This window comes from Lutra lutra, chromosome 1 (genome assembly GCF_902655055.1).
Source record: "Lutra lutra chromosome 1, mLutLut1.2, whole genome shotgun sequence".
Classification (NCBI taxonomy): Eukaryota; Metazoa; Chordata; class Mammalia; order Carnivora; family Mustelidae; genus Lutra; species Lutra lutra.
In genome coordinates, this window is record NC_062278.1 from 220334242 (window position 1) to 220349567 (window position 15326).

A 15326-nucleotide genomic window follows, 5' to 3' on the forward strand; every position below is an offset into this window, starting at 1 on the left:
CAGCACATGTAAGGACCTCCAGGGCCACCCCGATGGGATGCATGAGTTGAAACCAGGACTGAGAAGCAAGAAGTGGAATCGTCGGCTTAACCGGGGCCCTAGGAGGGAAGGAACCTGCCAGCACTGGAGAGAGGACGAGGCAAGGTCCCGGCACCACATCGGTGTGGAAATGCATTCAGAGCAGAAATGTGGGAGCCAGAGCGGGGACTGCCAGAGGGAGTGCGTGGGAGGGGACCCAGCCTGCCCATGACCTCTTATAGGAAGCCCCCAGTCCTTTCCGGGTCACAAGCCCACCCGGCCTTCACGTGGCTGGGTTAACAGGTAACAGGTGAGAAAAATAAAGGCCAGGCGTTGGCAGGACCTTGCACTCAGCTCCAAGAACCTGTTGTCTGCACTGTGGAACGGTGAAGGGCCCGATCTGTAATGGCTGACGAAACTGAAAGATGCAACACTTAAGTAGTTCGAGCCCGAACCCCAACCGCTGGGAGATAATCCCAGTTTCTCGGTGGACTCCCATCATGCCTCGTGCCAGGGTGTGGGTTCTCTTTACAGCAGCCCCGGCAGGGAGCAGGGAGACATGACCCGTTCTCCATGGCGGGGGTAGCAGAGCAGCTTGGAGGCCAAGTGACGAGGCCCACGGCTCTTCTGCAGAAGGATCGGCTTCATGGCAGCAAGAGCGGACACTGGTTTGGGGCAATCCCCAGCCCCAAGCTCCGCATCTCTCTCTGGGTGCACCAGGTACAAACTGTCACCCTCATTTTGCGGCCGAGAAAAAGGTGGAGCGAGAGCTCAGGATCACAGCAACGATGTGACAGAGGAGGGAGGCCAGCCAGGTCTGTCTTAGCCTCTAAGTCCGGGCCACTGGGCACAGCTACTGCTAATTAAAACCCCTAGGGGCGCCTGGGTGGCTCAGTGGGTTAAGCCTCTGCCTTTGGCTCAGGTCATGGTCTCAGGGTCCTGGGATCGAGCCCCGCATCGGGCTCTCTGCTCAGCAGGGACCCTACTCCCTCAGACCCCTGCCCCTGCTCTGCCTGCCTCTCTGCCTACATGTGATCTCTGTCAAATAAATAAATAAAATCTTTAAAAGAAAAAAAAAAAATCCCTCCTTGGGGCACCTGAAGGTCCTCAGTCATTGAGCTTCTGCCTTTAGCTCAGGTCATGATCTCAGGGTCCTGGGATCGAGCCCCGCATCGGGGTCCCTGCTCGACAGGAAGCCTGCTTCTCTCTCTGCCCCTTCCCCTACTTGTGTTCCCTCTCTTGCTGTGTCTCTATCAAATAAGTAAATAAGATCTTTAAAAATAATAAATTAATAGATATAACCCCTTCTTGCTTCTGCCAAGCTCCCCACTCACTGGGGTCCAACTCGTGCCCCTCACATCTGCCCAGGTGGCTGGGGCAGCCAGGTAGCAGGGGTGAACGGGTCTGTCCCACAATTGCAAAAACGGACTCTCTGGGAAGGTAAGTGACTGGCCCTACCCTATGCCTGCAGATAAAGCCAGGAACTGTGGATCTCCTGGGGTCAGGCCATGGGATCTAACTAGTTTTGGAGAAATCCGGTCCACACAAGAGAAGCATGGGGTAGAGAAAGGAACCAGGAGACAAAGGTCAAGAGCCAGCCAACCTCCAACCACCCCAAGTCCGATGGTCAGGTGAGGGGGGTTGAGCATTCGTTTCTCTCACTGCCTTAATGGATCAAGAGGGTGACTGAGGTAGAAAGGGAAGGTCAGGTTCAGCCTGGCCTCATTCCCAACTAGCATCTCATCAGCTGCTCAGCACTGTGCCGTTTGCTTACAGGGCTCCCCCAGCAACCCTGTGAGATGCTGACACTACCAGGACCCTCGTCTCTAATGAGGAGACTGAGGCTCAGAGAGGTGATGCGGTGCCCCAAGGCTCACAGTAAGCAAGTGCTAGAGCCAGGACTCGAAGCCAGGTCCCGACATTCATACCACAGGGCTCTTAACCCGAGACCCAAGGTAGAGATTATTCTCGGGGCCCTCCTCCGGCCTGGGCTTTAGCCCCAGCTCCCTTTCACCAACTTGAGAACCGTGCACAGGTCCCTGTCCCTTTTCCTCTATCGAGGGACAAGCATACATTTCTAGGATCCTTCTAAGTCAATGGTTCTCAACCAGAAATGACTCTTGTTCTCTTGGAGGCATTTGGCAATTCCTAGGGACATCTGAGGCTGCCAAAACTGGGGCACTTCTGGCATCTAGTCGGTGGGGGCCAGGGATGCTGTTAAACATTCCACAGTGCCCAGGAGCACCCCCTCCCACCCCGCCCTAAAATGATGTAGCCATAAATGTTGAAAAACCCTGGTCTAGGTCTAAGAGGTCTCAGATTCTAAGTGGGTCCCTCTGGGCCTCAGTTTGCTTATATGGAAAATGGGAAAGATGCTACCTGCCCAGGCTACTCTCAGGATTACTGTGTGGACCAAAGGACAATGAAGCTGGAACCACACTCAGATACCACTTTCTACCTCCCGCCTCGGCAAGGAGATGCGGAAACAGGGCTTGCTGTCCCCTCTTAGAGGAAGAACCAGCTGAGCTAAGGTTATCGGAAAGAATGAGTCTGTTCTCTGCCTGCAAACCAACACTCAGGATATATTTTTGGGGCGCCTGGCAGGCTCAGTCAGTAGAGCATGCGACTCTTGATCTCGGGATCATGAGTTTGAGACCCACGATGGGTGTAGAGGTTATTAAAAATATTTATTTATTATTTTTTTTAAAGATTTTATTTATTTATGACAGAGAGAGAGATCACAAGTAGGCAGAGAGGCAGGCAGAGAGAGAGAGAGGAGGAAGCAGACTCCCTGCTGAGCAGAGAGCCCGATGTGGGGCTTGATCCCAGGACCCTGAGATCCTGACCTGAACCGAAGGCAGCGGCTTAATCCACTGAGCCACCCAGGCGCCCCCAAAAATATTTATTTTTTAAAAGATGTATTTTGGGCGCCTGGATGGCTCAGTGGGTTAAGCCGCTGCCTTCGGCTCGGGTCATGATCTCAGGGTCCTGGGATCGAGTCCCACGTCGGGGTCTCTGCTCAGCAGGGAGCCTGCTTCCCTTCCTCTCTCTCTGCCTGCCTCTCTGCCTACTTGTGATCTCTGTCTGTCAAATAAATAAATAAAATCTTTAAAAAAAAAAAAGATGTATTTTGGAAGACAATAGGCAAAATTTAGAATTCTATGCCTTAGAAGGAAAAGTTGCGTAGTTTTCATTATGAATACAGAACCTCAGAGAATGTACAAGAAAAGAGCAGCTACGGTTATCCTGACAGGACATGGCAGCAGAGTGACCAGGAGGCAGGGCCAACTGTCCACTATCCCTACGCACCTTTGTATCTTTTCAATTTTGTACCGCAAGTCTGTGTTCCCACAAGAAACTTGAAGGCTGAGCAAAGAGACCGCTCAGGTACCCGGACAGAGCTGCTTCCAAAAGCGTGCCTGCGGCCTGGCTCCATCAGAAATGTCTAGGCTGATGCCTAGGCTGATGCGTTGGAAGGAACACCTCAGGGGTCCCAGGCCTGAGCCCCCGAAAGCCAAACTTCCGCAGGTGGGGCCCCCAAATCCGCATCTTAAACAGACGTCCGGTTTGGAGCCATAGACTCCAGCAAGACAAGCTCTCACACTTAACAGCTACTTCTCAACCTGGGGAGTCTGTGTCAGGCCAGTTTAATGTCAAGGCTGTATCATTTCTGAGTTTATTTCCTCGAGGGCGGGCATCTACACAGCACTTAGCGAGCCGTGGGCGTGCAATAAATATTAAATGGTGTGATGATTCACCAGCAGTAATAAGCTTAGGACGTAACCAACAGCACTTGAGCCAGGGCCAGAAAAGGATCACACAGAACCAACTGTCGTGAAGACCTTCCAACCCCTTCACCCACAAAGCCAGGAGACACGGTGGGCAGCAGAAGTGGGACGGGGGGGACCTCCTTCTCCCAGACCCATCTGAGGAGGTAAAAGCAGACCACCACCAACATCCACTAAACGTGAGCCTCGCCCCCTGAGAAGGGGCTGCCAAACCCTCAGCACTCAAGAAACATCTGGTGATAAACCCTGAATCCCAGACCGTGAGCTCCCAGGAGGCCAGGAGTGGGACTGCTTCATCTCGGACTGCCGGTCCCGCCGCAGAGCAGTGCCTACTGGGTCGGCGGTGGCTGAGCTCACACACACCAGACCCTCTCCACGCCTCCTGCATCCCTCCCCACAGGCCAGGCGCAGGCCCTCTTCTCCCCCAGCAAGGATGCTCTGCCCCCTGCAGTCAGTCGGCGTGGCCTCCCAGCCAACCTCCCGGCCACCCCTCCTGAAGCCAGACTAGTCTGGGTCCCTGTGCCTCCTGCAGAGATCCAAAACACGCTGGCTGAGAGCAGAGCAGAGAACCCCAGCCCAGCCTCCCCTCATCTGCATCTCTTCCAAAATGCCCAGAGCAAGGTAGCTTTCTGCCACCTTTCTGCAGCCTTCCAAAGCTTCCCACGAATTTCACTTCGACTCTTCTGAATGACATCTTTCCCTGAACATTTCCTGACACTGATTTGGCACTGAGATGTCATCTCTGTGGTTCTTCGCACTTTTTTCCCATCTATGCAAGAACTCTCACATCGACCAACCACAGCCTCTTCTCAAGGCTAAAATCTGGCAGTAAGGGGGAAGGGAGGCACGCACTGACAGAAAAAACTTTTTTTCTAAGAAAACAAAAGGTTTTTTAAGAGCCATAGAAATGCTATTATAAATCCAAGCTAACTGTAAGCACTGGGTTTCACCAGGGGTGGCCCTCCAGCCCTCCATGACCCCAGGGGTACTCATCTATGTCTGGAGACGTGTATGGTGGTCACGACTTTGGGGGGTGGGGTGCTACTGGCACGGAGCAGGTGAGGCCAGGGATGCTACTCACCCCACTGTGCCCAGGACGCCCCAGGACACCCCGAAAGAGAACGGTCAGCAGTGCCAAGGAGGTTGAACCCTTGCTCCTTTCCTATGAGACAATCTGAGACCACCTGTGGCGCCCAATGTAGCCAAGCGCCAGACATGACTTGGATTCCAGAGACGCCACATCGGTCATTCTCCATCCCCAGGTACTCACCAGAGGAGCGCTGTAGCTGGCGTGGGGATTGTTCTGGATCTCCCACAGTCCCTCATTGAAGCCTTTCCTCTTGTTGGGTTTCCCGTACTTATCTTTACATTTGTCGTAAGGAAACAGGTCCTTGGGTCCCAGGAAGGCTCTGGAGAAAGGAACCATGGGGCCAGTCCCAGGTGAGTCAGGCCACCCAGGAGGCACCAGGAGGCACCAGGTGGGAAAATCAAGCTCCACCTGCAAAAACTTACGTTTCGTGTGTACCAAAGAAGAAAATGGGGTACTTGTTGGGCGGGGGCTTCACAGCACCGTCGGCGATATCATCGATCTGCAGTGAGAGGCAGGTCAGGGCGTGGCTGGGGGACACCTTCACCCCCTGACCCAGGAAATCACCAAGAAATCAGCTAAGTTACTTGGGGTAAGCCATGCTGGGAGGAAGGGAGCCTCTGACTGAGGGAGACACATCACCTTCCAGCTAGGCATCTGCATTCTTCTAGGAAACCCCCCCGCAGTGCATACCTGTCCCCTCCCCCCCCAAGTGTTTTCTCTGCCTCCAGGGTAGGTGCTTCACCTGATCAAAGCTAAATATGGTGCCCTGAGCAGCCAGCAGGTGGGGCAAGCTCAGCCTCTCCACACTCCCAGGACCCTCCCACGGGACCCCTCCCACAAAAAGGCGATCGGGTGGTTGGTCTCCCAGAAGCTGTGGCTGGCAGCTCCAAAGATGCAGAGGGTGGGGGGTGGGCTGCAGGAGACAGGCCCTGAGCATCCAGGAAGTCCCACCCTCTCCCTACAGGCCCATGGGCCCCGGCAGCTGTCAGTCACCTCCCCACAGGAGGCTAGCAGCCCCTTCACTTCCAATCCGGTGCTTGGAAATGTTCCGGGCTTCGAGAGCTGCCAGGAAGGGGTAACGAGGACGGGGGAAGCTGGTACACTCAAAAGAAGGGAAGTGCACGGAAAGTTTCATGGCTCTAGAGTCCCCCCCAAAAATAAGCCTGAGCAAACCAGGTTAAAGTGAGTTTTCTGGTCCCCGTTAATCTCTTCCCATCCTCTACTATGCCTGGGGGCTACTGGAACTTTCCCGTCCCCCTCACCCAGCTTCCTTCCTCAGCTCTCTGGGCTACTTTTCAAAGTCCTTGGTTGGGGGCATGAGGCATCCATCCCAAGCATCCCACTGCTGCACAGAACCTTCCCCAAACTTCACCTCCTGAGAACGAGCCTGCCACGCCTTCCCGGCCGGGCGTTCGCTTGGGCCTCACCACGGACCCGCCTCTGCGCCTGAGGCTCAGGTATCCTAGCGGCAGCACCAGCTCCAACGGTTGTCAGGACTGCTGGCCTGGTCAGTGTCCCTTCCCGGCCTGCTGTGGCAGCCTGTCTGCACCCAGACCCCCAGCTCTGTGGGATGCCCTGATCCGTACTCCCACCCTGAGGGAGGGGGGCTCCAACGAGTAGGGAGCGGGGCTGAAATCGCAATACTGCCAGGCAACTCCCGCATGGCCTCAGTTCCAGCCTCATCCTTCCCATGCCCCCTGCTGCTGCCTGGGCCTCCCACCCCCCATCCCCCCAAATTCCTTCAGTCCTGTCATGCATATTCCACCAGCCTAGGTCCTGGGGCAGCTTTATTCCCAAGACCTGGGGATGACAACCCCAGCTCCCTCCTCCGCATGGGCCTACCCGGGATAGTGCCTGGAAAAGCGCTCTCTGGGACCTCCACCCTCAAGACCCCGCCAGACCGGCACCCCTCAAACCATCTATGTCCCCTGGATCTCATCTTCTACCCTGGATCCCCAAAGTCCCCTTGGCTCAACCTCTTCCCTCAGATGCTCTCTCTTTTGGGCTTGAGCCCGAAAAGGATCTGATACAAGAGTCAGGGAGGACCACTCCGAGATCTCTCTCAATCTCACACCCAGCAGGCCTTCTCCACCAGAGGACGGGGGAGGGGGTCCTCATAAGGGCACCAGCTCCCAGGGTCCCTTAAGCAAGTCTCACTCCAAGCTCTGGTCCCTGACACCCCACATTATCAGATAAGTCCTCTCCGCTTCAGCGACCACGTGAACACAGCCCCCCCAGCCCCGCGGCATCTACCCTCCCCTCACCCCCTCAGCTTCAACCCTCAACCCCTCTCCCCTCCTGCACCGCTCTCCAGCCCTCTCTCGCACACTGCCTGGGGCCCCACCTGACATCTTCAGGCCGCGCACCCCCTTCCCATCAGTGGGATTCCTCTCCTTAAGCCCCATGTTCCTCCTCTCTCCTCACACCACCACCTCCTTCAAACTTGAACCCTGCCCCCTCAGGCCCCAGATCTCTCAAACCCCACTTCCCTTGGCTCTGGATCTCCCCGCGGCCCCCCGCACCCCTGCGCGGGGTCCCTCAGGTGCGGGGACCCCAGACCCCCAGCGCGGTCTCCCACAAGTCCGGGGACCCCCAGACCCCGGCGCGGAGCCCCTCAGGCCCGGGAATCCCCAGACCCCGGCGCGGACCCCCTCAGGTGCGGAAACCTCCAGAACCCAGCGCGGAGCCCCTCAAGACCGGGGACCCCCAGACCCCCGAACGGACTCCCTCAGGCCCGGGGACCCCCCAGACCCTGGCGCGGACTCCCTCAGGTGCGGGGACTCCCAGACCCCCGCGCGGGCTCCTTCAGGTCCGGGGACCCCCAGACCTCGGTACGGCTCCCTCAGGCGCGGGGACCCTCAGACCCCCAGCGCGGCTTCCCTCAGGCCCCCGGACCGCAGACCCCGGCGCGGCTTGCCTCAGGAGCCGGGACCCTCAGACCCCCCGGCGCGGCTTCCCTCAGGCCCGGGGACCCCCAGATCCTCGCGCGGGCTCTCTCAGGCCCCCAAACCCCAGACCCCGGTGAGGCTTCCCTCAGGGGCCGGAACCCCCAGACCCCCGGCGCGGCCTCCCTCAGGCGCCGGGACCCCAGACCCCCGCGCGGACTTCCTCACGCGCTGAGACCCCCAGACCCAAGCGCGGCGTCCTTCAGGCGCCGGGACCCCCAGGCCCCCGGCGCGGGCTTCCTCAGGCCCAGGATCCCCCCAGGACCCGCTGCGCGGGTCCCTCAGGCCCGGGGACCCCCAGACCTCTGTTGTAAGGATCCCTCAGGCCCGGGGCCCCTGCTGCCCCACCCCCCCTGCCTGGCCCATCTCCCGCGCGGCCTCACCCGGGCCGGCCAGTGCGGGTAGCCCTTCATCTTGGCGAACACCAAGTCCCCGGGCTTGAAGGCATGCGGCATGCTGGCGGCGGGAAGCCCAGGCCGCAGTAAGCGGCGGTGGCGGCGGCAGCGGCGGCGGCGGCGGCAGCGGGAGGCGAAGCCGGGGGCGGGAGCGGGGCGCCGAGGGGGCGGGGGCGGCCTCCTGGGCAGAGGGCCGGCGCGTCCTTATTGGACTGCGCGCCCCCGGAAGTCCCGCCCTCCGGCCTTCACGGGCGGGTAGTGCCGTCGCTCAGGACCACGTGCGGGGGATAGAGGCGCACGGGGACCAATGAGAAGAGGGGTTGGAGCAGAGCAAGTTAACGGGATTGGGTAACGGGTAGATCCAAGGGGCGTGACCCAGAGGCCTAATGGGAGCGGGGCGGAGGTTATGGGAGGTGAAAGGGGAAAGGTGGGAGGAGGGAAACGGAGACTTTCAGGGAGTGGTGAGGCGGATGGCCAGGCGGCTTAGGGGCGGGGCCTAGGACCGAGGGGCGGGCAACGAACGGCCACAGAAGGAGGGATTTAAGTAGGAGGCAGGTCATTGGCCACCACTGAAAGAAGGCCTACTCCGTGTAGGGGGCGGAGCACAGAAAGCCTCCCGCTCCCGGGAGCCGGTTGGCTACCACTCCAGAAGGCCTCAAGGTAGGGAGCAGGCACTGGCTACCATGGGGGGCGGGGCTTACGCAGCTCTTCGCCATTGGATAAAGTGATGGAGGTTCAACTCAAAATAGGGACGCGCCGTTGCCGGCCCGAGGGCGGGGCTCGGTGAAGGGGCGGGGCGTGGGGGAGTTCTTGGGGTAAACAGCCACAGAGTGCGCTGGGGGTTCCTTTCTTCACTCCGCGAAAGGTTTTGAGCACCGGCTGCCAGAGCCGCAAGACACCCGATATGCCTGTTCATTCCAGGAAAATGTGTTTTCACCCCGCAGGGCTGAATTCCTTAACCTCTGTGCCTTAGTGTACCCACCTATAAAATGGGGTTGGTAACGGTACCCATCCTAGAGGGGCGTAAACGTTTTAAGTGCTCTCATCATCCCTAAAGCTTTGTGGACTGAGCCTGGCCGTCGGAAATACTGGGAGCACTAGATGCTGCTACCTCCTCTGTTAACTTCGCTCTTTTTTTTTTTTTTTCTTTTTAAAAAAGGTTTTATTTGACAGACGGAGATCACAAGCAGGCAGAGAGGCAGGCAGAGAGAGAGGGAAGCAGGCTCCCCGCTAAGCAGCCCCATGTGGGGCTCGATCCCAGGACCCTGAGACCATGACCTGAGCCAAAGGCTGAGGCTTTGACCCACTGAGCCACCCAGGCGCCCCTGTTAACTTCATTCTAGTGACCCTTGGTAGGAACTCGAGGTAAAAGAGCCAGAGTGCTTAGGAAAATGCTGAGAAGTCGGGGAGGGGCCAGGGCGGGCTTTCTGGCTGGTAATTTAGGTAGAGACTCTAGAGACTCGCAGGGCAATAAAGATGGGCCAGTGGAGTGAAGTGGATACAGAGAAGGCACGTAGGGTGGAGGGGATAGCAAATGCAAACGTGTGAGCCAGAGAGGATGGAGCAAGTGAGTGGGTCCGTGGAGGATCTTTTCTAGTGCCTTGGGAACGGGTGTGAACAGTCTGGCTTTTATTTTAGCTTCTTGGGAAAACATTGGAGAGATCTGATCACAGGGTACAAAGATAATACTTTGGTCTCAAGATACATCCTTATGCATGTGAAATACATCTGCAAAAGACTTTTTTAAAAAGTGAAACGTAGACTTAACCACATGACCCTAGGAAATGAAAACACACTCCCCACAAAAAGCTGTGCAGTCATAGTCATCACAGCGTGATTCACAACAGCCAAAAAGCAGAAAGACCCAAGTGTCCATTGATACGTGAGTGGATAAAACAAATGTGCTATATCCTTGCAACGAACACTAGTCAGCAATGGAAAGAAAAGCAGCACTGACACACACCGCCGCCTGGAAGGGCCCCCAAAACACGAGAGGCAGTGAAATAAGCCAGACAAGAGGTCACACACTCTCCAACATCATACGCTATTTGATGGAATGTCCAAAAAAGGCAAATCTTTCAAGACAAAAGTAGTTACTTTGATCTAGGGTTAGGAATCCAGAGTTAAATTTATAATTTCATACAAAGGGCAGTATTTGTATGAATTTGCAGGTGATGGAAATGTTTTAGGTGGTGGTGATGGTCTTACTACTTTGCAAATATAAAATGAAATTCTTTGAATTGTATCACTAGAACATGAAATTTAGGGTATGTGAATTATTTATCAACAAACCTTTGTCTAAAAATGATTTCTCGGGGGGCACCTGGGTGGCTCAGTGGGTTGGGGCCTCTGCTTTCAGCTCAGGTTATGATCCCAGGGTCCTGGGATTCAGCAGGGAGCCTGCTTCCCCCTCTCTCTCTGCCTGCCTCTCTGCCTGCTTGTGATCTCTGTCTCTCAAATAAATAAAATCTTTTAAAAATAAAAAAAAAATAAAAATAAAAATGATTTCTCGGGCCGAGAAGAGCTATAAGTTAGAATTGTCAGATAAAATTCAGAACGTCCAATTAAATCTAAATCGCAGATACACAACAAATACCTTTTCAGTCAGTGTAAGTATGTTCTGTTTGGCTCATGCAATATTTGTGACATACCTATGCTAGAAAATTATTTGTTACACGTCCAACAACATGCATGAACCTTGAAGACGTTATGCTCAATGAAATAAGCCAGAGGCAAATGACATATCCTGAAGGACTCCACTCCCAGTAGGTCTCCAGAGGAGTCCCGACTGCACAGACAGAGAAGAGATGGTGGGAGCCAGGGCTGGGGCAGGAGGTGGGGAATCCGTGCTTCATGGGGACAGAGTCTCCATTTGGGGAGATGGAAAGTTCTGGAGACAGAGGGTGGGGGTGACAGCAGGATCGTGTGGTGTGCTTCATGCCATCGAGCTGCACAGGTAAAAATGGTTGAAAGGGTAAATTCTACGTATATTTACCACTGTAAAAATATAATTGATAATAAATAACATCCAATAGAAATACCTAATTCGGGGCGCCTGGGTGGCTTAGTGGGTTAAAGCCTCTGCCTTCAGCTCAGGTCATGATCCCAGGGTCCTGGGATCGAGCCCCGCATTGGGCTCTCTGCTCAGCGGGGAGCCTGCTTTCTCCTCTCTTTCTCTGCCTGCCTCACTGCCTACTTGTGATCTCTGTCTGTCAAATAAATAAAAATCTAAAAAAAAAAGAGAAAAAAGAAATACCTAATTCATAGTTCCTTAAAATGGTTAAAATTGTAACTCAATGTTATATAGATACCATTCAGGTATTTGGGTTTTTTTGTTTGTTTGTTTTAGGATTATTTGTTTATTTGACAGAGAGAGAGAGCTGGAGCTGCAGAGGGAGAGGGAGAAGCAGGCTCCCTGCTCAGCAGGGACCCTGATGCAGGGCTGGAACCCAGGACCCTGGGATCATGACCTGAGCCGAAGGCAGACGCTTAACCAACTGAGCCACCCAGGTGCCCCAAGTATTTGTTTTTTTGTTTTGTTTTTTTTTTTTAGAAAAAAAATTTTTTTTAAGATTTTATTTATTTATTTGACAGAGAGAGATCACAAGTAGACGGAGAGGCAGACAAGAGAGAGAGAGAGAGAGGGAAGCAGGCTCCCTGCTGAGCAGAGAGCCCGATGCGGGACTCGATCCCAGGACCCTGAGATCATGAACTGAGCCGAAGGCAGCGGCTTAACCCACTGAGCCACCCAGGCGCCCCAGTATTTGTTTTTTTATCTGAAATTCAGATCTAGGGTGCCTGGGTGGCTCAGTCAGTTGAGTGGCTGCCTTTGGCTCTGGTCATGATCCCAGAGTCCCAGGATCGAGTCCCACATCGGGCTGCCTGCTCAGCCCGGAGTCTGCTTCTCTCTCTCTCTCTCTCAAATAAATAAATAAAATCTTAAAAAAAAAAATTCAGATCTCTTGGGGTGTCCTGTATCTTATATATGCTAAATCACACAGGGACCAAGTGTGGAAGTTGAAAAAGGAATGAAGAAGATGGTATGGAGGGTCCTGAATTAGGTATAGAGAGACTGAGGCCTGAGGCCCAAAGGGGGGCATGACTTGCCTGAAGTGAGACATGGAGTCCAGGGGCTCAAATGCCACTTCTGTGGGCCCCCCTTTCCAAAGCCCTCCTGATTCTGTGCATGCTTTTCCCCCAGACCCTGAACCAGGGCAGAAAACCAGACTCCCTGCCCAGACCTCATTGAGCCACATTGAGCAGCTGGGAAATGATGAAGCTTTGGTGAAAGCTGGGGCCAGCTTGCTCCCAGAAGGTGGGGAGGGCCCCCCAAAGTGGCAGGAGGAGGCAGGAGAGGATCCATGTTTTCCTGCCAGATCAGAGGCCCATGAAGACAATGGTTGAGCCCTTAGTCATCACCTGGGGAGGTGAGGTTACTTACTGTTCCCTAAGAAACGGGGCCTGGCAGTGGGCCAGAACAGGCAAGTTAGAGAGGGAGCTACCACTGACCCCGCAGAACGGCAAGAAACACCCCCCTCCAAACAGCAGGCAGCCTGAGCCCCTACTGTGTGCTGCAGACTTGGTTTGCTAGGGGACTATCATGAGGAAATATTTACCACCCATTTAGCCAAGTACAAGAGTAAGTAACATTTACAGGGGCCAGCCTGACTCAGTCCATAGAGCATGTGACTCTTGATCTCAGGGTCATGAGTTTTAAGCCCCACCTTGGGTGTAGAGATCACTTAAAAATAAAATCTTTAATAAATAAAAATAAGTTAAAAAAATCAGTAACATTTATTGAGCAGCCAATATGTTCCAGGCCACATTATTATTTTTATAACCTTTTTAAGATTTTATTTGTTTGAGAGAGAAAGAGAGAGAGCACTAGCAGGGGAACAGCAGAGGGAGAGGGAGAAGCAGACTCCCCACTGAGCAGAGAGCCCAATGTGGCACTCATTCCCAGGACTCCGAGATCATGACCTGAGCTGAAGGCAGACACTTGACTGATCGAGCTACCCAGGCGCCCTTACCTGTTGAGGGAACAAATTACCACAAACTAAATTGATTTTTTACCATTTTGGAGGTCAGAAATCCAAAGTGTCTCAATGAGCTAAAATCCATGTGTTTGTGAAATTGTGCTCCTTCTGGAGGCTCTAGGGGAGAATCTGTTTCCTTGCCTTTCCCAGCTTCTAGAAGCTGCCTGCTTTCCTCAGCTCAGGGCTCCTTCCTCCATCTGAAGACATCTTCCCAAAGAAAACATATAGATGGCCCACAGGTATATGAAAAGGTAATCAACTAATCATTAGGCAAATGCACATTGAAATTACAAAGATCACCTGATACCTGTTAAGACGGCTATTATTAAGACAAGAAACAAGTGTTAGTAAAGATATGGCAAGATATGGGGCACCTGGGTGGCTCAGTGGGTTAAAGCTCTGCCTTTGGCTCAGGTCATGATCCCAGGGTCCTGGGATAGAGCCCCGCATCGGCTTCTCTGCTCAGCAGGGAGCCTGCTTCCTCCTCTCTCTCTGCCTGCTTCTCTGTGACCTCTGCCTGTCAAATAAATAAATAAAATCTTAAAAAAAAAAAAAAAGATATGGCAAGATAGGAACGCTCATGCATTGCTTGTGGGAATGTAAGTTGGTAGAGCCACTGTGGAAAAACAGTATAAAGGTCCCTCAAAATATTAAAAAGGGAAGTACCAGGGGCACATGTGTGGCTCAGTCGGTTGAGCCCAGAAGTCTGCTTGTACCTCTCTTGCTGTCAAATAAATAAATAAAATCTCTTAAAAATTAAAAAAAAATTAGTATCATAACCCAACAGTTACACTTGTATCTGAAGAAAACAAAAACACTAATTCGAAAAGAAGTGTGCAACCCCCATGTTTCTTGCAGCACGACTCACAATGGCCAACTATGGAAACAAGCCAAGTGTGCATGGAAGGACACGGATGGATAAAGAGGAGGTGGTATGGATATATGATGAAATATCACTCAGCCAAAAAAAAAAAAAAAGAAATCTTGCCATTCGTGACAGTATGGATGGACCTCAAGGGCATTAAGTGAAACAAGTCAGGCAGAGAAAAGCAAACACCATAAGATGTCTCTCATACGTGGAATCTAAACAAAGAAAGTAAGAGGGGTGCCTGGGTGGTTCGGTGAGGTAAAGCCTCTGCCTTTGGCTCAGGCCATGGTCTCAGGGTCCTGGGATGGAGCCCAGCATCAGGCTCTCTGCTCAGCAGGAAGCCTGCTTCCTGCCTGCCTCTCTGCCTACTTGTGATCTCTCTGTCAAATAAATAAAATATTTTAAAATTTTTTTTAAAAAGAAGAAACACAAAGAACCCCAGGAAGTTTATAGATATGGAGAGCCCATGGGTGGGTTCCCTGAGGCGGGGGCTGGTAGAAACGGAGGAAAGGAGTCAAAAGAGAAAAAACAAAACCCAGATGAACCAAAGCTACTGCCGCGCCCCTCTCACTCCTAAAAAAAGCAACTGCAGCTACTTTATTATCATCTGATGCCCAGACACTACCGCATTTCCCCCCGCGGTCTCAAAATGCCCCCCGTTCCTGCGCCGGCTCCCCTCTTAGGTGATGTTGCAAACCGTCCCCAGCCGCCCTCCCTTGCTCCCAGCGTCCACCTTCTCTCTCTAGCGCTTAACACCATCCACTCGGCCCCAGACCTACTCTCGCCTCTCTGTCTGCCCAGCCCCATCGGAAACTCCATGAGGGCTTCGAGGTCGGGGAATTTGTGTGTGCTTCCCCGCTGGTACAGGGCCGACTCTCAGTACGCAGAGAGCAAGTCATTGCAACGTCTGACATTTCTTGAAAGCTTTCTCACGGCATCCTGACAATGGGGTAGACGAGGGGGATGCCGGTCCTGGGCCCACTTCGCAGGAAACCAAAGCTCCGCAAGCTTTGTCTGGGCTGCACTGGATTCTTTCCTAAATCCTGTGAAGATGACTTTAGAGCGCCTTGGCCCAGACCCCGTAGGGATGCGCCCCCGTGGGTCCCCAGGCCCTCGCTCGTACGCCCTCTCCCGCGCCCCCAGCACGTGTGCCCGAGAGAACCACAGCGCCGGGCACCGGGACGGT

At 53.9% G+C, this 15326-nt stretch overlaps 1 protein-coding gene across 5 annotated transcripts in view; it reads right to left on the reverse strand.

Moving 5' to 3' along the window:
- Window positions 1-15013, reverse strand: part of HDGFL2 (HDGF like 2) — a 27758-nt gene extending 12745 nt beyond the window's left edge. For 3 of the 5 annotated variants that reach the window (XM_047705806.1, XM_047705796.1, XM_047705786.1), the window contains exons 1-3: window positions 8225-8392; window positions 5319-5395; window positions 5077-5215 (exon numbers count right to left, since the gene is read on the reverse strand). In XM_047705806.1, the coding sequence (XP_047561762.1) occupies window positions 5077-5215; window positions 5319-5395; window positions 8225-8296 (288 nt within the window). In that variant the 5' untranslated portion in view covers window positions 8297-8392. Of the gene's footprint in view, window positions 1-5076; window positions 5216-5318; window positions 5399-8224; window positions 8394-14917 lie in introns of those variants that run through there. The other 2 variants (XM_047705813.1, XM_047705817.1) reach the window with 2 other exon arrangements.
- Window positions 15014-15326: the final 313 nt, after the last annotated feature.